Here is a 23,391-nt window from a genome sequence, read left to right on the forward strand (position 1 = left end):
ATTCTTCACCACCACAAGGCGAGCTCTCCACATCGTCTTAAATAACTGCATTTTTCAGCACTCAAATCCGCCTTATAGTCCTGACTTGGCACCGAATGACTTCTTTTTATTCCCGTACGTAAAAAATAAAATGAAAGTTCAACGTTTTTCGACATTTAAAGAAGCGGTTGCATGCATTCAGAATGCATGGCAATCAGAGAGGCAAAATTGCTTCGACAATTGGTTCAAACGCCTGCAAAAGTGTATAATGGATGTCTTTTTAAAGAGATGTTGGTTTCTGGATTTTAATATTTTCTTACTGCGCTAAAAGCAAATGTTGACTAGGATAGGTTGCAAAGAGGGTGCGGATATTAATCCGCTCCATGTTACTATGGACATATACCTTAGCCAGTAATCGGCTTGTTGTGCGCTCTAAATACTAAATTTTGACTTACAAGACTAACTGCTCACTATCTAATCTTTTAGTGTCATAACTATCTGACGAGGGCTTTGGTAAGGTTGAAATCGCGATCATTGCAGCCTGTCCAATACTTTTTGTACTCAGAGTCTCGGCATACTCTTTATAGTGTTTTTGTTATAAAAACACAAAACAATGGTATAGACTGGAAGTAAATCCAAAAACCGAATGAAATTTTCTCTAACCATAAAATTTCAGTGAAATTTTCCCTTTTTAGAAAATTTGCCTGAAATTTTATCCTCATAAACTATTTCAATAAAATTTCTTTAGAGAAAATTTTACTAACATTTTTTCTTAAGAGAAACTTTATCTGAAATATATGGGGACATTTGCAATTGTCATTGTCCATTCTTTACCATGACTCATACTTCTCATTTTCCATCACTCTCAGTCATAACCCCCTATTATTATAGAAATTGCGTCGTTTCTTATTCTAAATCAACAATTTGTAGAATGGTTCAATGTGGCAAATGGTTGAGAGACGATGTGTATTAATTTACGTGCAAGATCTTTTTGGTGGTGGGTTTTTCTTTCAGCGTCACTTCAAGTATAAAAGGTCAGCTCCGTTCTGGAGGAATGGCAGTGTCAGTTGCAAGACCATAAAGTTAACATCAAAAAAATAGTTTCAATTCAGGAAACCCAAATTTTGTGCTCCCTCAAGAAGCCTCCCATTAATTGGGAGGCTTAGAAATAGAGGTCACCAAATACAACATTCGTCAACATAAATTCATTAACCAAAAGAAAGTGTTTCGTAATATACAAAAAATATAATTCAAATCATCAAAAAGTAATAGAAACCCATTACCCATAACAATCGGTTAATTGATTGTTATTTTTGAACAACCACTCACATATTCAACTACACTCAAAGAACAAATACAAACCATAGGCGCCTATAACAACATGATCAACTATGATCATGCCAAATTGTGAACTAAATTAAGTTTATTCTACAAAAATCCAGTTTAGATGTCATGGTTACAAAGCAAGAATCTGGAAAGAGCCTAGCTGTTTTGAAATTTCATAGTTTCGAGTCTAAATTATTGCTTTCGAATAAATCAATGATCATCCCATCATGGCAGAAAGTTGGACATAAATCAGTTGGACATCATGTAATAAATGACAAAACAATACTGAATGCCATAAACTCGGAGTAAGTAGAAAAAAGCAACTATAAATATATTTTTTTTTATTTAAATTAATGTATAAATAAAAATTTGCATTAAGAATTAACCTTAAATAGTCATGGAAATTAAAATACATGTGATATAGAAAACAAATAAAAGCATGCTCAGTTAGGCCGGGCTAAATCGTATATACCCTCCACCTTGGATTGCATTTGTCAAGTTCTTTGAATGATTTTTTCAAATATATACGAGCTATATCAAGTTATTGACCGATGTGGACCGAACTTGTGATGGCTGTTAAAGTCATAGAAAACCACCATCTTTAAAATTTCAGGCAAATCGAGTAATAATTGCGCCCTCAACCGATTGCTCAGAAAGTCAAATGGAGAGGATGGTTTATATGGCAGCTATATCAGACTATCAACCGATTTAGACCATGCTTGGAGAAGTTGTTGGAAGTCAAGACACGGAAAGACGGACAGACGGACGGATGGACTGACATGGCTAGATCGACATAATATGTCATGAGATCAATTTCCAAACATCATAGTGGGTATATATCTTTAAGAGATATTCATGATCATCTGAGTAAGTAAAATCATCAGTGAGGATACTAACAAGCAGTGGGGATACTAAATAACTCTCAGAGAAAGGGCATTTAGGCACGTCCGAAGTAAAGACGAGGAGCTAGATTAAATATCAACCATTTTCAACCATACTTGGTATGGACCTAATAATGTTTTCACTGGGATTTGAATTCAGATATTTGAAATATAATTGGCAAAATAACGATGGAACTATTCGTTCTGTGCATTGATATTGGTTCTATATAAAACGATATTCTGATTTTTATACCCACCACCATGGGACGGGGGTATACTAATCTATTCATTCCGTTTGTAACACATCGAAATATTGATCTGCAACCCCATAAATTATATACATTCAGGATCCTATCGATATTCTGAGTCGCACAGATACTTTTTATTGAAATAGGTCGTTGGGGATTTCAAACGGGTCATATCGGATTTCAGATTTGGACATATCCCCCATATAAACCTTAGGAGCCTCAATTTTTAGCCGATTTAGCTATAATTTGGAATAATGACTTGAGACATGACTTCCAACATCCAAGTATGATTCGAATCGGTCTATAAACAGACATAGCCCCCATAATAACAGATCCCCGGAGTTGACTTCTTGAGCCCTTAGAAGCTAAATTTTAACTCGATTTGGTTGAAATTGGAATTAAAAACTTGAGTTATGACTTCCAGCATCCATTCCAAGTATGATTCGAATCGGTCTATAAACAAATATAGCCCCCATATAAACCAATCCCCAGATTTGACTTCTTCGGCCCTTAGAAGCCAAAATTTTCACCTGATTCGACTGAGCTCAAAAGTCTATCTTATGATTTCAACATCAGTACCAAGTTTTATCCGAATTGGTCAATATGGTGATATAAGCCCCCATAAGTACCGATATCCCGAAGACAAATGCAAACTCAGCTAAGAAGGGTAAATTTTTAGCGGAATCCAAGGCGGTAGGTACCCAAGATTCGGCCTGGAGAAAATTTCATCATATTCTTATCTTTTGAGAAAATGTGATTGAAACTTGATTGGAAAAAAGTTCATGACAATTTTTCTGTTCAATGAAAGATATGACTGTAGGCAAATTCCAATGAAAACTTTTCTTTGTAAAAAATTTGGGTAAAATTTTTTTAAGAAAAATTTCATCAAAAATTTTACCCAAACTTGATGGAAAATTTTAGTATAAAGAAAATATCATAGAATTTTTGGTTTTAGAAAATATCATTAAAATATTTTTTAGGAGATAATTTCAACATTTTTGTTTTGAAAAAATTTCAATCGATTTTTTTAGAAAGAATTTCAATTCAACTTTTCTAGTAAAAATTTTTATTGACATTTTTGTCCTAATTTTTTTGAAGTTTTTTCTGTTGGTTGTTGCTTTTCGTTGTTGGATTTCTTCGTCCTGCTGAAACAAATAAGACTTTGTATATGCTTTTTCTTACAAACTATTTCATTGATATTTTTTTAAGGAAAATTTCATTAAAATTTTTGTCTTCGGAGAACATTTCATAAAAATTTTAACTTTAAAGAAAATTGCATTAAAATTTTGTCTTTAGAGAACTATTGAACTTTGCGAACATTTTGTAAAATTAAATATGTTCTTATCGACAACTTATAGAGTATAACCTATTGAAATGCCGGCTTTGTTGCTTAAACAATAAATCGCACAATTTTCTAACAAAAACAGATGTCCTGCCACCATCCTAAAATGAACTTCCGCCATCTGCTCGAACGAATGACAATGCAAAATAAAGGCGCGCAATAGAAAATATTTTGCACAAGCTCATCTGCCGGGTTTGTTTTAGTTTCGCTGCGTTTCCTTTTCATCCCTTGTCAAAGGACAATATGTTATAATAATTGACCCATGTACTTTTAAAGCTTTATGCCTTATGTGCGATACGCAATAAGAGCGAAGCTTACAGTAAATAGGGGCTCTTATAAATTTCAAGGTTACAGCAGCAAAAGTTGCGTGTGGTCTTTCTTCGCTATTTTGTTGTAGCAGAATTAGGTAATTTAATAAGGGGTTGTTTTATTTAGCAACACAAAAGGAATAACCACCTTTTTCCATTTTGCTAATTTATGAGTATGGGAATTTAAACACTTTTCAAACATATTTGGTGGTGTTTTGAAATGCAAGAGTAATGAAGAATATAACCTAAATTTTACCAATATGGCTGGAATGTTTACAAGACAAAACTTTGATCAGGGATTCTTGACAGTGTTTCAAAGCGAGTGTTAAAATTAGAGTTTCGGGCCATTTCAAGGACACTTATTCAAATATATGTCTACGTTTAGCAATGTTTATGAGTATGAATTATGTCCGATAGCAACAGACAGACATTTTTAGTGCGCCACCTGGTCTGTAAATAACATTTCGTGGCAACAGGTTATTTCATTGGAATCAGACCATCTTCTCATAATTATATCCATTGACCTATCACTAGAGCTGGCAAATCGATTATCGCAACATTCAATATTTTCGATATATCTTATTGATTTTTATAGAAGCAATATCAATGCACAGACTTAGTGAAAAAAAAACAGATGCATTGGGAAAAAGTACAGCTAATAGACAGGGTTGTCGAGCGTGGTTAATGTGGTAATTGTATTATAGATGCGTTTTCGCAATTAATACGATTCAAATATAACATAACAACGCACGGCCTTGAAACCTAATATGGTTGAAAAGTCTTCTAACCAAGGATGAAAGGCGTCCCATAGTGGTTGGTATGTGGTACTCTCCCTGGCTTTCCTTTTTCATTTGCAAGGAATATATCCGATCATTGAGCTCGTCTCGAAAGAGAAATAAACAAAACAAATTTAATAAAGTCAGTTGAAAGATAGGAGAGAAATCATTGTACAAGATTTTAATTTTTTGGAAAATACTTAACTTTGCCAATAGTATCGATAGGAAAAATATCAATCGATATTCAGACAAAAAACAAGATATCGATAGTGCAATCGATATTTGGCCTGCTCTACCTACCACCCCATTCATAACCTCTGAATACCGGATGCTAATGCGGTGATAGCTTCTGTAAAACTAGAACCTTCTCTAGATAACATGGTGCTGTGGAAAATTGCGAGATATTGATTAAATAGCAAATACAAATTTTCCGGGGAATATTTTACATAATAATGCTATCCGTTTTAATGTTAAGGTTAAAGATAAGGGCTAGCTATACGCGTAGATAGAGAGACCTTGTAGTCTATGAGTTTATAAAGAACAATTGACAAATCTGTGCAAAACATGTTGTGGAATAACATCCTGGCATAGTGGAATAAATTCCTAAGACTCGTTATTTCCTTAGTTCTTATGTAGAACACATATAAAATATTTCCAGACATTTTTTTCAATTAATATTACTATAATATATTTTTCTCTTCTTTTTACTATAGCCATCAAGCCTTTGGCAAGATCATAACATCATCAGCATAAGAAATCACATCAAGGATTATGCCTTACCCCCTAACCTTCACAGGAAGCATGTAAATGCTACGAATTTCTCAACTCTATCACAAATTACGGAACAGAACTTATAGTAAACCAAATTATATTTTTGTACAAATCTAACGGACAGAACTTACAATAATCCAAATTATACATTTTGTATGAAACTTTTTGAATATTTAACATTTCGTACCAACTCCATTTGATATCAATTTTATAATATGCTATGCTCCGTTAAAATTTTTTCAATCCATATTTTACTTCTTACAATTTTTTATGATTTTTTAATCAAAATATAAGTAACATAAATTTTGAAAATTCAATTAAATTTTAAAAATGTTTTGCATTGTTACAAATTTTTTTTCCTACATTTTTTCCTTTCAAAATTCCTTTTTGCCATTTTTATAACTTTATTACATAGTGTTACTGCTACTATTCATCTGTACTTTATATAGTTTTAAAGTCAAATCTATAACAAATCTAAACTGATATCATGTTGAAGCAAAGATTTCATGTTTGTTTTTAAATTGCTTATTTGAAAAATAAGAAAATATATATATATTAAAAATGTAAATTTCATACATTCAAAAAATCTGTTTCATATATTTAAAAAATATATATTTCTTAACATTTTCATACTTTTTAATCCAAATCTGATATTATTTCTTTATGATTATTTTATTCACTTTACATATGAAACTCTTTATTCAAACATGGTATCTTCTTTACAAATTCCTATTTCAAACTATATTCCTAATTTTTATATACTTTTTTCATATACATAACTAATATAAGTGTTGTTTGTTAATATCAAATTTGAAACTTTTTTCTTGCCCATCTGTATACAGAAAATATGCTTTATAACTATTCTTTATTACGATTATTTTTTTCCAAATTTTTTTTTAATAATTTTTGAAAAATCTAGTTTTAAGATTGTACATCTCTTTCTAATGCCCTACCAAATTATTATTTATAAATTTTTACTATATATATTTTTTTATCCTATTTTAAATTTAATTTAAATTTTTCATAAAATTTATTTTGGTTTTATTTTCATTACAAAAAATTTAATGTTTTCAAAATCAGTATATACAAAAAACAAAATTTGTTGGAGGCGTTCGCGAGCATAATATTGGTATTTCTTGCCAAATTATGTTTTTAATTTAATATCATTTCGTAATGACAAAAAACGACAAATTTATTTTTAATGATTTTTTTTTTATAAAAAAAATGTTTTTTTTGGTCACAGCAAAAAATAATTAAAATTAATTTTTTTTATTTTCATGTTTTTTTTTTTTATAAAAAATTATATTTTTGTTAGTTAATTTGAAAAAAAAACAATTAAAATTTAATTTTGTTTCATTTTTTTTTTCATAAAAAAAAAAATTATTTTTCTTGCCACCAAATTGGAAAACTGTTTTTTAACCCTTATTACAGCCATGCAAAAAATAATCAATTTATTCATTTTTAATTAAAGTTTTAATGGGAAGAACAATGAGTGCAACTTAAGCACTATTGTAGATTGAAAATCATTGCAAAATCTCCAAATCATAAACCAAAGCCAATAATTTCAAGCCATTAGAAAATACATGCATTACATTTTTTTTCTAATATATTTTTTTTTCTATAAAAATTTTATTTATTATTTTTTTGTTTTAAAAATTCAGTTTTTTCTTCAAATTTTTATTTTCAAACAAAAAAATCTTTTTCACCAAAGCCTTAACCACATTTGTCTTATTTTAGTAGATCGTGAATGCCTTCCTTTTCAATTTCAATGTTATATTTTTTTACATTTTTCAATATTTTTTATTTGCTTGCAGTTTGATTATAAATTTTACTAAATTTTTAAACAAAATTAATTACTTTTTTTAATTTTTTCAAACCATCTTTTTTATAAGAAATAATTTTTAATTTAAATTTTATTTAATAATTATTTATAATTTTTCTCTTTAAATTTTTTGTATAATTTCAAAAATTTCATTTATTTTAATTTTTGTGATATTTATTTTAAATTCATTTTTGTTTTCAATAAAAAAACAATTTTATAATATTAAAAATATTTTGTTTTTATTTGTTTACATTTTTGTTACTCCTTTGTGCCTTGACAATTTTTATGTTTTTTTTTACTTTTTTCATTTCAGAAAATGTTTGGTTTGTTTATTGAAATTTATTGTGACATTTTAATTTAAATATATATTTTTTTAAATTAGATAGATCTTTTTAAGAGTTTATAATAATAAATATAATATATTTTTAATGTGCTCATTAGGGGATCATATAGTAACAAGTTTTATGTTATATATTATTTAATTTTTTTCTGGTTTTTTAATTTGAAAGGTTTATTTTTTTTTTCAAATACGAGATACCATCAATTTAGTAACATGATTTTAATTTTAATATCTTTCTTATATTGTTTTTTTAATAATCATTATCATTACCGTTTATTTTCAAAATTTTTATATTTTGTTTATTTTTCTTTTATCATTTAAAATACTTTTTTTGTTTGTTTCTCTTTCGAGACGAGCTCAATGATCGGAGATGCAAATGGAAAAGGAAAGCCAAAGATTGCCGGCCGCGATTCGAACCTGGGCACACGAAGCAACAGCGTGAGGTATTGCCGTTGTCTTAGCGTTCGAAGCCATCAATACAACTTCCAACAGATGATCCAAATCATGTGTGGTACAGAAGAAGTGTAATTTACCACAGACAGAATGTCTGCCATTACTCAAAAATAAATGCGTTGGAAAAAGTACAGCTAATAAGCAGAGTTGCCGAGCTTGGTTAATGTGGTATTGTATCATAGATGCGTTTTCGCAATTAAATACGTTTCAAATACAACATACCAACGCACGACCCTTGAAGCCATCTCACCTAATATGGTTGAAAAGTCCTCTAATCAAAGACGAAACGCGTCCCATAGTGGTTTTTGTGTGTTGCTATCTTTGGCTTTCCTTTTCCATTTGCATCTCCGATCATTGAGCTCATGTCGAAAGAGAAACAAATTAAAAAATACTTTTTTTTAATTTTTGGGATATTTTAATTGAGCTCACTTAAATAATGTCTCAATATGTAACTTGCCCTAGATTTTTTGGAAGTATTCCTTTCGTGTTAGAAATATGCTTTCTATATTTTTTTTATTATTACTAGTAAATATAATCTTTTTTAATTTATTATGATTTATATTCATATTTATTCATTTTCCTCCAATTAAAATAGAATTATTTTAATTATATTTTAGTTTAATAATATAATATAACTTAACTAATAATAATATATAACATTTCTATTTGTTTTGATTTATTTTTTTTTTCTTTTCTTTTCATTGACATGCCTTGAATTTAAGAAATAATCAGTTTCGTTTACAAACTCACCTCGCTTGAAATGGCAATCTGTCATCAGGCTCTCTTAGACATTTTAGTCCATTGTGATTACGCAATTCGACAACTTTAAACAAATTATCATTTTTTCACAGGTTCTTTAGGAAATATAAACTTTGTTTTTTTAATTCACTCCGATCACTCTTCTGATAGAATTTTTTTTTATTAAATGTTCTTTTTTACGCTTTATTTTGTTTATGTTTTTTTTAAGACTATGATAATATGTATTGTCTGCTTACTCTTAAAAACATTGTAACAGTTCTAATTTGTTCTCCAATTAAGTTTTTCTTGCGTTCAATGTAATAAATTCACAATCCTAGGATTTATTGATTAAACTTTGGTTTGGTTACTTAACAAAAATATTTTCCAAGAATTTTTTCTCTCATTAAATAATTTTTTCCATTTCCACTTTCATCACATTAATTAGAATTTATTTTTTTTTTTAAATCTTGACACTTTTCACTTTATTTTTTTATTCTCATTTATACATTGGATTTTTCTACTTGTTTATTCAAATTGTTGAATTTTTTTTCTTGATTTCTTTCTTTCTTATATATTACACTTTTAAGTTTTGGAATATTTTTAAGAATTTTTGGATTTTTTTTTAATGTTTTTGAAATCATTTTATATTCATTTTTAATTTTCGATACTTATGTTTTTCCAACTTTTTTATTGATTGCATTGAAAGTATAGAACTGAATACATGGCAGTTCTGTATTTTCAATACTTTGTTATGATTTTAGAATATTTATTCTATTAATTTTCCTATGTATTTTTTGTTTTACAATTATTTTCAACTTTGAATGCCTATGTTTCTTTATGTTCAGACTTTTTATTTCCACGTATTAAGTTAAACTCTTAAATTTAAATTCATTACACCTTTATTATAACGGGTTAGTTTTTCGTATTATTTATTTAAATATTTACTCCCTGGTTCACAATTTTGGTTTATTATGTTTAATTTAAAGTTTTGTACAGACATTTTGCGCTAAATTTTTCTGTCTTGGAATAAATCCTTCAATCAGATATAGTGCGGCTGCAGACCGTAGGGTTCTGTTTCTATTACAAATATAAAAACAAAAAACCCTATTTTTAAAGATTGTATAAATTTTTTCAAGACCGAATAAATTTTGAGCAAAACACGTGAACATTTTATTAATTTTTATCTTATCCAAAATTTTTTCTGCAGAATATTTTAAAATTTCGTTTCTGTAGAATATTTCTTTGAAATTTTATTCCTTTGCAAAGTTTTATTTACAAAAAATTTTGAAAAATTATATAACATTTTTGTTCTGAATTCTGAATGACGTTGCATATATCTTTTTTTTTATTAATTCATTATCTGCAATCTTATAGTCGAATGTGCATAATGTAATTAACTTTCGAGATTAAATATTCTTTGACTTCAAAAGAAATTTCCCGTTCCAATCTTATAATTTTCAAGTCAAATTTTTAGATTTTGATTTTCAATGGTGATAATGATCGTAACTTAATTTTTCATATTCATCTCTACCCCCATTATTTGTCTGTTTGATTTTGTTATTATTGTGTGTATTATTTTATTCTAGTTACTTTTCTTCGTTTTAATATATAATGGGTTCCAATTTCCAATTGAATTTTTACTTTTAAGTTTTGAACAATGAATTTTTATTTCTTTAATTTTCACTATTATTAAATAAAAGGTTTAAATTCTTTTGATTTAAATATTGAGTTCCTTGACACAATACATAATGCAGTATTTGTATTTATTGGTATTTATGTTTAAATGTTCATTATTTTATTTTATGTAACTTTATTTTATTAAAAGTTATTATAGTTTTTTATATTTTTTTCTTTTGTTTTATTTAAATTTGTTCAAACTTTTGTTTTTGATTTTTTTATTATCAAATATGTTAATTTTAACATTTGTGTTTTATACATTTTTTGTTTTAAAATATTTAATTTTTTTTACTTTTTGTTTGTAAAATATTTTTTTATTTTAATTTATTTTTTATTTTTTTTTATTTAATACCATTTTATTTCATTTAACATATTTTATTGAACGATCTTTTATTTTAATTAAATTTGTCAAATATCTTTTTTATTTTAATTTATCTTTATTATTAATGCCATTTTCATTTATTTTATTTAAAATTTTGTTTTATTTTATTTAATTTATTTGTTCTTTAATATTCTATACTTGATATGTTTGTTTTAAGTTCTTTTTGTTTACTATTATTTTTTTTTATATAATTTTATTTTATTTGATGTTATCTTATTTTATTTTTCCTTGTTTTGTTTTATTTTAACTTATTTTTTATTTTACTTTACTTTTTTTTGATTTTATTAAATTTGTCTAATCCCTTTGTTTTATTTTTTTGTTTTTTTAATGTTATTTTGTTTTTAAATATTTTATTTTTATTATTTTTGTTTTCAACATTTCTCTGTTTAAAATATTTTACTTTGTTAGTTTGATATTATTTTATTTTATTCAACGTTCTTTTGTTTTAATTTAATTTGTCGAAGCTCTTTACGTTATTTTATTTTTTTTAATTTTATCTTGTTTTATTTTCTTTTTTATTTATATCTATTTTTTTTATTCCTGTTTTCATTGCAAATATTTTTTTGTTTTAAAATATTTTACTTGTTTAAGTTTAATATTATTGAATTTTTGTTTTGTTTAATATTATTTTTTATTTTATTCACTATATTAGTTTGTTTGAACTTTTTTTGTTTATATATATATATATTTTTGTCATTCTATGATACTTGTTTTTTATTTTTTTTTTGTTTTAACCATTTCCTTTATTTTAAAATGTATTACCTTTTATTTTTTAATTTATTTTGTTTTATTTTATTTTCTTTAATTTTTATTTAATTTTTGTTTACTTTATTTTTTTTTTATTTTATTTTATTTAATATTATTTTATTTTCTTGAGTTATTTTCATTTTATATTTTGTTATTTTATTTTAATTTACATTGTTTTGTTTTATTTTGTGATTCTTATATTTTAACATACATAAGTATTTTTATACTAATTTTCATGATTTTATATAATATTTGTGTATAATTTTTATTTAATTATTGTTTTTAAAAGTATTCTATTTGTTGTCGTAACCTTTTTTATATATATTTTATTTAATTTTATTATTTCTTTGATATTCCTCTGTTTGTTTTACCTTATTTAAACCTTTTTTATTGCTTCGAATTTTTTTATTGTGTAATAAATAATTTTCGTTTTAATTTTGTTTCTTTATATCATTTAATATTTCTGTTTTATCTTATTTTACTTTATGTTGTTTCTTCTTCTTCTTATTTATTCTTCACTTTTCTTTTCATTTCTTTCTTCTTTTACCAAAATTTTTGTTTTATACTATTTGTTTATTCTTTTTACAAAAATTTTGCTTGTTTTAAATTAAATTATATTTTATTTTTAATTTTATTTGTTTTGTTTTATGTTTATTTCCGGTTTATTTAATTTTATTTTTGTTGTTCCATTTTTTGTTATATTATATAATGTTATTTTGTATATTATTATTTTCTATATTTAGTTTTATTTTCATTGTTTGTATTTTATTATGGTTTATTTGTTTGTCTTATTTTATTATGTTTAGTACATTGTATTCGTATCTAACCTTTTTTATTTTTTAGCATATTACGTATTTATTTTATTGTATTATAAGTATTCGCAATATATTCAAGTTATTTTTCCCTAATTTTTTATATATATTATAAATTAACTTTTTATTTTATATTCAACTTTTTGAATTATATTTTTCATTTTAATGTTTTGTTTTTATAATATGATGCTTTTTTGCTGTATGTTATTTTTTGTCATAAATTTATTTTATTAGATTTAATATTTTTATATTATGTTATTTTAAATTTTATTTAGTATAATTTCTTATTCCTTAAATTTAATTTATAATATTTTTTGTTAATTGTATTTTATTTTTTTGGTTTGGTTTGATTTTGTGCTGATTTATTTTGTTGTAATTAATTTTACTCCAGTTTCGTTAGTTTGCGTTATTTTTATTTATAAGTTTCCTTCAGGATTAATTGAGCTGAAACTTGAATCGGAGAGCACTCATTGATAAGTTAGAAGATTGCATTGTTCTTTTATGGAACATTCATGGGCAAATTTATTATGTAATAATTATTGTTGTTTCTAATTTTTTTATTTAATTTAATTTTATTTTATATAATTTTATTTTGTTTTTTTTTATTTATCATTATATTGCTGATTTCGTTTCATGTTAGTTTATTTTGTTTTGTATTACTTGATCTTGTTTTATATCGTTTAATGTATTGTATTTTATAATTTTTTTTATCAATTTATATATTTTGATTTTTTTAGTTAAATATATTTTGTATTTTATTTAATTTGTTTTGTTTTTTCCTATTTTTTCAATTTTATTTTAGTTAATTATATTTTGATTCATACTTTTCACACTTTTTCATTTTGATATATTTTATTTTATTATTTTCCATTTCATTTCAATTAATTTTTTTTTTACTTTATTTTATATTATTTTGTATTGTTTGTTTTAGTTAATTTTATTTTACTTTCTATTTTCTTTAATTTAATTTTTTTTGATTTTATTTTTTATTTTTAAATTTTGTTTTATTATATTTTTTTACTTTATTTTATTTTGATTTGTTTTATTTCATTTTTTTATTTTACTATATTCTATTTTATTTCTTGACTTTGTTTTATTTATTTTATTTTAATTTGTTTTGTTTAATTTTATTTTAGTATATTGTATTATATTTTATTTTGCTTTAATTTATTTTATTATTTATTTATTATTTTATTTTATGTTATTTTATTTTTTTATTTTATTTTAATTTAATTTTATTTTGTTTTATTTTATTTTATTTACTTAAATTTTACACTATTTTAATCGTGATTGTTCGAACATCTTCTAGATCGAGATCATATATGATTCTTTCTATTCAAAGAATAGCATAGAAAGAACTTATGAAAGTTGATCAAGTGTGTGTTAACACTCAGAACACTTTGACTGGCTTGATGGATCATGATTTCTGATACGCCATGTATCTTCATCAACACCTTTGTCAAATTGATTAAGGTGCCCTACATACCCAAGGACAATTGAGTTGGGTGCAGAGCACGCTTTTACTTTGTAACAGGGTGCAATAAGTACTCTAACTCTCCTTAAATCACTAAGAGACAAAAAAACCTTACATTCCACAATTCCGATATAAGTTAATCATCAATCCTAAGAACAACAAATATTTTATTTTATATTATTTTATTTTATTTAATTTTATTTTATTTTGTTTTAATTTTTTTTAGTTTTTTTTTGTTTTACTTTATTTTATTTTTTTTAATTTACTTTATTCTACTTTACTTTTTTATTTTATTTTAGTTTATTTTACTTTACTTTATAAAACTAAAACAAAATATTTTATTATATTTTATATATATTTTATATATTTTATAAAACAAAATATTTTATTTTATTTTTTTTATTTTATTTTATTTTATTTAATTTTATTTTATTTTATGCTATTTTAATTTATTTTATTTTATTTTTTCACTTTCATTTATTTATTTTATTTTGTTTTGATTCAATTTTTTTATTCTATTTAATTTTTTCATTTTATATTATTTTATTTCATATTATTTTATTGTGTTTTACTTTATTTATTTATGTTTTATTCTATTTTATTTTTTTTTATTGAACTCTGTTTTTTTATTTTTATTTTCGTAGCCTAGTTCGTAGTTGTAGGCCATGTTCATTTATTGCATTGTGTTTTATTTTATTTTTTTATATTTCTATTATTTATTTGCATTTTCTCGAGTTTGATTTGGTGGAATTTTAAATAACTTACGGATTAGTTTTTTATTTTATATTTTTTAGAATTTTTTTTATGTTTTATGCTATAAAAATACGATATAAAACAAAGTTTGAAGTAAACCGTTTAATTATGGTTTTTACATTAAAATTCAATGTCTTCGTAAACATCAAAAAAATTATTTATTTGTTTTGTTTGTTTTTTCCGTTTTCTTGTTTTGCTTTTACTTTTTTTAAGTCTGATTAATTTACCTATAGCTGGTTGCAAATATAATTCATTTCTTTCGTGTTTGATTGAAACTTTTGATTTAAATTCCGCAGCAGGAAAAAATTTCTTTGTAACACAATTTGTAGAGAAACTGAGTTTCAGTTTCTTTGTCTAAAGTATAAAAAAATTGTTTTTTACTTGTTTTTGGACCACAAAAACGATTCTTAAAAATTAAAAATATATTTCATAAATTGGATTTTTTGTTTAAGGAGGGAGAAGATGTTGAATTGAAAAAAAGAGTTTATCAAAAAAAAAAAAAAATAAATAAATAAATAAAAAAAAAAATATTTTTTAGTTTAATAATAAAAGAGAATGTCCGGTCATTTTCGGTTTATTTAAGTTGTTCTTAATTTTTTTAGTTTTTTGTTTTTATTTAATTAAATTTTTAAAACTTATTTAAATAAGTTTTGTAAAAATTCCTACTTCCTTTTTCAATTTGTTTCAACTTGAGCTTGATTTTCAATAAAACTTTAATTTCTGCTTATATATCTGTTTTGATTTGATTTGCTTCTTACCTTTAAAAAAAAAATTCTAGATAGCTGATTTTTTTTTTATTTTATTCCATATTTAGAATGCGCCCATTAATACACATATGTATGTACACGCATATATACCTTTTCCATATATCTTCCATTATGACAAAGATGATTTAAATAAAGTTATGAATAAATCTAACCTATTACGAGAAAATTGATTATCAATAAAATATTTTCATATATTATATATAACTCAAAATTGTTACGAGATAGCTAGTTATCATTAAGTTTGTTGCAATAAAATCCATAAAAATTACTGCACTCTATTAAAAAAAATTAGTTTTCATCTTCTTCGTGGGTATGTAAAAAGAGGGAAAACCATGTGCTGATCTTGTAATCGTGCTAAAGGGGTAGGTAATTATGCATTGGATTATAATATGCACGTTTTGTTTTATTTTTTGTTCTAATCATTTATTATTGTTATAACCAGTTTTAAGTAATCTTCTTAATTATAATAGTACCGCTATTATTCGAATTATGCCTCATTAAAGTCCATTTGTTGACATCTAAAATGAGAGATTATTACTTGCCTCATTACCAGTCTGCGGCTTAGAAGTCCACCTTATAGAGTAGCTTCGATCAATTGAGATACCGCAAGAAAAAGATTAGGAAGTATGCCTTACCTTTTCACTGCAAACGTCTAATAAATAATCAGTTGATGTTCATATTCCGCAATTCTTTAATACTTCTTCTGATTGTCGGAGTAGATCAACCGCACACTGGATGTGTTTAGGTGTCCACTTTCTCTTAAAATTCTCACAGCTTTAGGAATGAAAATGTCCTTCGTGTCCCTCCATAAATATGACATGCTGATACAAGCTGAGTATATCTCCCTAAGCCAAGGAACCAATTTATCAGATACAGCTTGTAATTCAATTGGTTGTACATCCTCAGGGCCTGATGACTTAATGGAGTTGAAACTTCTTATCGCCCAAAGGATTTTCGGCTCAGACACAATTTCCCTAATAATTTCCGACAAATGCATACCAGTGACAACCTCTTCTGGCGCAACGTTGTCCGTTGGAGAATTTCCCGGGAAATGTGTTTCAATGAGTAGTTCTTGTGTTTCCTCACTAGACGTAGTCCATAGATTCTCTGACTTCTGAATATACCCCACCGTAATAGGCCTAGAAGACAAAATCTTCCTTAGCTTAGAGGCCTCAGATGTATCCTCGACGGATCTGCAAAATTCCACCCAGAATTTGTTTTGAGCCATTCTCAGCTCGCCCTTGTATTTTTTTAGCTCAGCCTAATAGATGTTCCAATCGTATGGTGCTCTTATGGCTTTAGCTCTGTTAAAGAGCTTTCTGCAGTCCTTACTTAGCCCAACCATCACGGGGGTCCACCATGGCGGTCGCTGTTTGACCCTTGGCTTGGCTTGGCTTCAGGGCCTTCGTGATCCGCTTGACCATTATGTCTATATCCTCCGCAGTTTCCACTTTCTTTTTTGGTCTAGAAGGGATAGATGGGCAGAATTTGTGTCAACATTTTTCCCAACCCCCCTTTCTTTCAGTTTAGCAGACCACTATTGCAGTTTTTACTCCAAGGCTGAAACTAATATAACGATGATCAGAAAAGCTGTGGCAATCCAACACTTCCCAGTCGCATATTCCGAAAAATGTAACAACAATTTCAAAGTACGGCAAACAATAGGGTGTGGGTCGGCTGCGTAATCATCGTTTAACGAAAGCATAAACAACTTGTTTCCAGATTCGATGTGGTATAGACTTAATCCTCTTATCGATGGCAAATATTCTCAAATTATTCGTGATTTATATGTGAGTGGGTTATTTTGTAACCAAATGAGTTAAGGGTTTTAAATAATAATTTGGTTATGTGCTAATATTGTATATTTACTATTGGATTAATTAATGAAAAACAAACGTTTCGTTTCTGGATTTGGGACAAATAGGGCCCGTAATAATTTATTCCATAGTTTTGTGGTGATTTGGAACTATTAGTAACTTGTTTGTTATTTAACATTTTTTTACATCATCATTCTTTCAACCATTTTGACTCATCAAGGAGACATTACCTTTTGGGAAGAATCAGTCTATGTTAGAATTTCTTAACATAAAGATGGCAAAAATTAAACCACTGCCGTTGGAATTACAAAGAATTGCCTGCGAGCAGTTAGGTGAGGTGCCTCAAAGAATACCTGAGGACCTGCAAAAATTGAAAGAATGGATACGAATGCAGCCGCACTTGAAGTCACGCACCGATGATCAATTTCTGGTGCAATTCCTTAGGGGTACAAAATATAGTCTTGAAAAAGCCAAAGAGAAATTGGAACAATTCTATGCCTTAAAATCCAAATATGCAGATATGCTGTCGAATGTTGATGTAGAATCAACGCTTTTCATGGATTATGTTCAAGAGAAGTAAGTGGGACTAATTAGAGTTTGTAATCGCTTTAGTATATTTTTTTGGTAATCCCTTTTCAGATTATTCAGTCCCTTGTCAATTCCCTTGCATGGCAATGGTTCTCGAATCATTTATGTTCAACTCCCCGATGATCCTAATTCTTTTACCATCAATCAATTGCTACAAATGGCCACCACCTTTTGTGAAATTCTGCTGTTAAATGATCCTTATGCCTGCATCAATGGCATCATATTGGTCTATGACTATTCCAAGTTTCGTGCCGATCATTTGTCGCTTTTCACTCCCAGTGCGGTAAGGAATATATTTTTATATTTGGAAAAAGCTTTGCCGATGCGTTTTAAGGGTGTATATGCCATCCATATATCACCCTATGTGGAAAAGTTCATAAAGTTGTTGCTACCCTATGTGCCAGAGAAAGTAAAAGATCGGGTGAGTGGGTTTTGAATGCATGTGATATTTCATGATTTTATTGATGTTTCTCCCATCTACTACAGGTGCATATCTGCTGCAATATCGATGATATCAAAGTTACGATTCCCAAACAGTATTTGCCTAGGGATATTGGCGGAGACAATGGTTCATTGGAAGATGTTTGCATTGCTAATATAAGACTATGGGAGGAATATCGGGAGTATTTTAGGGATAGCAACGATTATGGCATTGATGAGAGTTTGCGTTTGATAAAGAAACCAAACATAGACTGTGACTTTGGCACTGGTGGATCATTCAGAACAATTAATGTTGATTAGTACCATACAATACGAGTATAAAGTCCGTCTCAATTTAAGTACAGTTTTCATTTAAATTTAAAATGGCTATTTAAACTTAAAAGCAATTTAATCAATAAAACATTATGAGAAAAAACAACTCATAGTGGGAGAAAATTAAAAAAAAATAGTAAAAAATATACCGTTTGAGAACGGTTTGCGATAACTCTTTGGAATTTGATATGGTTAAATATAAGTCTTATCTTAGGCAAAATTTCAAAGCCCTACGGAATTCGGGCACCTCTTAGCAGAATCAGAATCTTGCCAAATCTTTATTTGTTGTCCGATTTTTAAAATTCTTTTTTTTGCTGGATAGTGCTCAAAAATCCCTATAAAATAATATGCTTGAGTTATATTGGGTTGCCCAAAAAGTAATTGCGGATTTTTTAAAAGAAAGTAAATGCATTTTTAATAAAACTTAGAATGAACTTTAATCAAATATACTTTTTTTACACTTTTTTTCTAAAGCAAGCTAAAAGTAACAGCTGATAACTGACAGAAGAAAGAATGCAATTACAGAGTAACAAGCTGTAAAAAAATTTGTCAACGCCGACTATATGAAAAATCCGCAATTACTTTTTGGGCAACCCAATACAATATCTATATGGTTTCGACGATATACGAGTTTTAATTTTAATTTGTTGAAATTTTGGTAGAGATTTGTGTTTCGATTTTCATTTTAATACCCTTTACCATAGGATGGGGGTATACTAATTTCGTAACTGTAAATGGTGAGCGCTATCGTGAAATGATATCCAACTTTTCGTTGCCCAAAATACAAGAGCTTGACTGGTATATGGTTTCAATAAGACCACATGCCACATAACATGTGTAACAATGTACCTATTGAGAGGCGAGTTCGGTGAACATTTTATTTCACGTTTGGAGCCGGTCAATTAACCGTTAAGATCGTGCGAGTTAATGCCTTAAGACTATTTTTTGTGGGGCTATGTTAAAGCTCATGTCTATACAAACAATTCCGCTTCAATTGACGCATTGAAGCATTTATTCGTGTGATACCCGCCGAAATATTGGAAAGAGTATGTCATATTGGGACTAAGCGGGTGGATCATTTGAGGCACAGTCACGGTCAACATTTGCATGAAATAATCTTCAAACTTAAAATTATATGGACCGTACTATCGATTGAAATAATTTTTTTAAAAAAAACTTTCCTATGGCTCTTAAAAAATAACCCTTTTATTCTTGCTCGACTTGACATTCTTAGTCGATATAGCCATGTCCGTTCGTCTGTCTGTCGAAAGCACACTTACCTTCGAAGGAGTAAAGCTAGGCTTTTTATACCCTCCACCATAAGATGGGGGTATACTAATTTCGTCATTCTGTTTGTAACTACTCGAAATATTCGTCTGAGATCCCATAAAGTATATATATTCTTGATCGTCGTGACATTTTATGTCGATCTAGCCATGTCCGTCCGTCCGTCCGTCTGTCTGTCGAAAGCACGCTAACTTCCGAAGGAGTAAAGCTAGCCGCTTGAAATTTTGCACAAATACTTCTTATTAGTGTAGGTCGGTTGGTATTGTAAATGGGCCATATCGGTCCATGCTGCCATATAAACCGATCTTGGGTCTTGACTTCTTGAGCCTCTAGAGTGCGCAATTCTTATCCGATTGGAATGAAATTTTGCACGACGTGTTTTGTTATTATATCCAACAACTGTGCCAAGTATGGTTCAAATCGGTCCATAACCTGATATAGCTGCCATATAAACCGATCTTGGGTCTTGACTTCTTGAGCCTCTAGAGTGCGCAATTCTTATCCGATTGAAATGAAATTTTGCACGACGTGTTTTGTTATGATATCCAACAACTGCGCCAAGTATGGTTCAAATCGGTCTATAACCTGATATAGCTGCCATATAAACCGATCTTGGGTCTTGACTTCTTGAGCCTCTAGAGTGCGCAATTCTTATCCGATTGAAATGAAATTTTGCACGACGTGTTTTGTTATTATATTCAACAACTGTGTCAAGTATGGTTCAAATCGGTCCATAACCTGATATAGCTGTCATGTAAACCGATCTTGGGTCTTGACTTCTTGAGCCTCTAGAGTGCGCAATTCTTATCCGATTGGAATGAAATTTTGCACGACGTGTTTTGTTATGATACCCAACAACTGTGCCAAGTATGGTTTAAATCGGTCCATAACCTGATATAGCTGCCATATAAACCGATCTTGGGTCTTGACTTCTTGAGCCTCTAGAGTGCGCAATTCTTATCCGATTGGAATGAAATTTTGCACGAAGTATTTCGTTATGATATCCAACAACTGTGCCAAGTATGGTTAAAATCGGTCCATAGCCTGATATAGCTGTCATATAAACAGATCTGGGAATTCGACGTATTTTATTTTTACTTTCAACAACTGTGTCAAATAAGGTTCAAATCGGTTCATAACCTGATATAGCTGCCATATAAACCGATCTGGGATCTTGACTTCTTGATCCCTAGAGGTCGCAATTATTATCCGATATGCCTGAAATTTTGTACGACGGATCCTCTCATGACCATCAACAAACGTGTTTATTATGGTCTGAATCGGTCTATAGCCCGATACAGATCCCCTATATATCGTTCTCTCTATTTTACTTCGTGAGCCCCAATGGGCGCAATTCTTATACGAATTGGCTGAAATTTTACACAGGTCTCCAATATATAATTTAATTGTGGTCCGAACCGGACCATATCTTGATATCGTTTTAATAGCAGAGCAACTCTTTTCTTATATCCTTTTTTGCCTAAGAAGAGATGCCGGGAAAAGAACTCGACAAATGCGATCCATGATGGAGGGTATATAAGATTCGGCCCGGCCGAACTTAGCACGCTTTTACTTGTTTAATTTACCACAAATATTTCCTATTAGCGTAGGTGGGTTGGGTTTGCAAGTGGGCCATATCGGTTCATGTTTTGATATAGATGCCATATAAACCGATCTGGAATCTTGACTTCTTGAGACTCTGGAGGGCATAATTCTTGTCCGATTTGGCTGAAACTTTACGAGTGGCATTTTGTAATGACTTGCAACAACTGTGCCAAGTATGGTTTGAAGCGGACTATAACCTGATATAGCTCGCTTGTATACCGATCCGGGTCTAGACTACTGGAGGCTCTAGAGGGCGCAATTCTTATCCATTTTGGCTGAAATTTTATAATGACTTTCAACAATAAGTATGGTTTAAATATAGCGTTACATTTGAGTGCATAGTTCAAACCCTCTGACACAATGGCCAAACATTTTATAAAAACTAATCCTCCATCGAACCTAATAAACCTTATTCACGGTGAAATGTGTAAGCATCAAACTTTACTAACTTAAAGCCTATACAAATATTGGTCTATACTTACGAATTAGTTTTCCAAACTAGATACTTCCAACTGTTCTCAATTTGAATTTCTTCCAGTGTAAATTATACAAACAACAATAGACACTATAATACTGTTATACAATGTCCAAAAAAGTTTCAAATGGTATGTACTGTTAATGTTATAAATAGAGCCTCCATCAATCAACATTTATTGCTCGGAACGAACCACCAACTCCAAATTCACTATCATTTGAAGGATTTTTGCTCAAACGTAATTGTTCATCAATGCCATAGTTAACGCTATGTTTAAAGTACTCCAGATAATATTGCCATAATTTCAAATATTCCTTATAGATGTCATCCAATGAACCGTTTTCTCCACCCATATGCTTGGGAAAATATTTCGTGGGTATTAAATTCTGCACATCATCTATGCTGGATTGAAAATGAAGCTGAAGTAAAAGGAGCAACAATAAGTGGAGCCTGCTACCATAATATTGATAGGAAACATCAAAGGCGTTTTCTAAGCTACTCACCCGACTTCTCAATTTCTCTGGTACGTAGGGCAACAATGCTCTTATAACCCTTTCTGCAACTGCTGGAATGTTTACGAAATAGAGACTCTTTAAGCGTACAGGTAAAGCTTTCTCATGAAACAAAAATAAATTCCTGACAGCACTTGGAGTAAACAGGGGTATAAAATCTGTGCTAAATTCAGAATAATCGAAAATCACCACCAAGCCATTGACACAGGCATATGGATCGCTCAGTAGTAGAAGTTCCAGGAATGTTATAACGCATTGAATAACCTGATTGGTGGTTATCCTACGAGGATCAACTCCAAATCGGACATAGATAATGCGAGGTCCATTGCCATTCAAGGGTATGGGCAAAGGATTGAATGACCTAAAATGTATTTTCTTTAAAAAAATCTAAATTCGCATTATATATAGAGCTTAGTTTACTTTGATTTCACATATTCACAAAAAAGTGTTGAATTCACATCGACTGACGACAGCATATCTGAGTAATTGGTCTTTAAACTATAGAACTTCTCTAGTTTTGCCTTGGCCTTCTCCATGCTGTATTTAGAGCCTCTGAGGAATTGTATTAGAAATTGATCATCGGTACAGGATTTTAGATGTGGCTGCATTTGTATCCATGCTTTTAGAGTTTTCAAATCTTCGGAAATTCTTTCAGATGTTTCGCCCAATTCCTTACAAGCAATTTCTTGCAATTCCTGTGGCAGCGGTCTTATTTGTACCATGTTCAATATTTCGTATTTCAACCACAACTGAATGCT

The 23,391-nt window shown here is 28.6% G+C and overlaps 2 protein-coding genes and 1 long non-coding RNA gene across 3 annotated transcripts; 2 read left to right on the forward strand and 1 right to left on the reverse strand.

The window, feature by feature from the left end:
• The first annotated feature begins 1,050 nt into the window (after positions 1-1,050).
• Positions 1,051-6,845, forward strand: LOC131997799 (uncharacterized). Its single transcript, XR_009398425.1, has 2 exons — positions 1,051-1,610; positions 5,574-6,845. It is a non-coding gene; the product is annotated as an uncharacterized LOC131997799 (long non-coding RNA).
• A 10,842-nt stretch (positions 6,846-17,687) lies between these two features.
• On the forward strand, positions 17,688-18,742 carry LOC106081679 (alpha-tocopherol transfer protein-like). The gene is made up of 3 exons (XM_013243826.2): positions 17,688-17,989; positions 18,053-18,422; positions 18,488-18,742. Exons 1-3 carry the CDS (start codon positions 17,688-17,690, stop codon positions 18,740-18,742), a joined length of 927 nt encoding a protein of 308 aa, XP_013099280.2.
• Positions 18,743-22,256: 3,514 nt separating this feature from the next.
• On the reverse strand, positions 22,257-23,391 carry LOC106081680 (retinol-binding protein pinta-like). Its single transcript, XM_013243827.2, has 3 exons — positions 23,054-23,391; positions 22,625-22,994; positions 22,257-22,540 (listed from the first exon to the last, which is right to left on the reverse strand). The coding sequence occupies exons 1-3, from the start codon at positions 23,353-23,355 to the stop codon at positions 22,286-22,288; spliced, it is 927 nt and encodes a 308-aa protein (XP_013099281.2). The 5' UTR covers positions 23,356-23,391; the 3' UTR covers positions 22,257-22,285.

Source organism: Stomoxys calcitrans, chromosome 5, assembly GCF_963082655.1.
Source record: "Stomoxys calcitrans chromosome 5, idStoCalc2.1, whole genome shotgun sequence".
In the NCBI taxonomy this organism is placed as follows: domain Eukaryota; kingdom Metazoa; phylum Arthropoda; class Insecta; order Diptera; family Muscidae; genus Stomoxys; species Stomoxys calcitrans.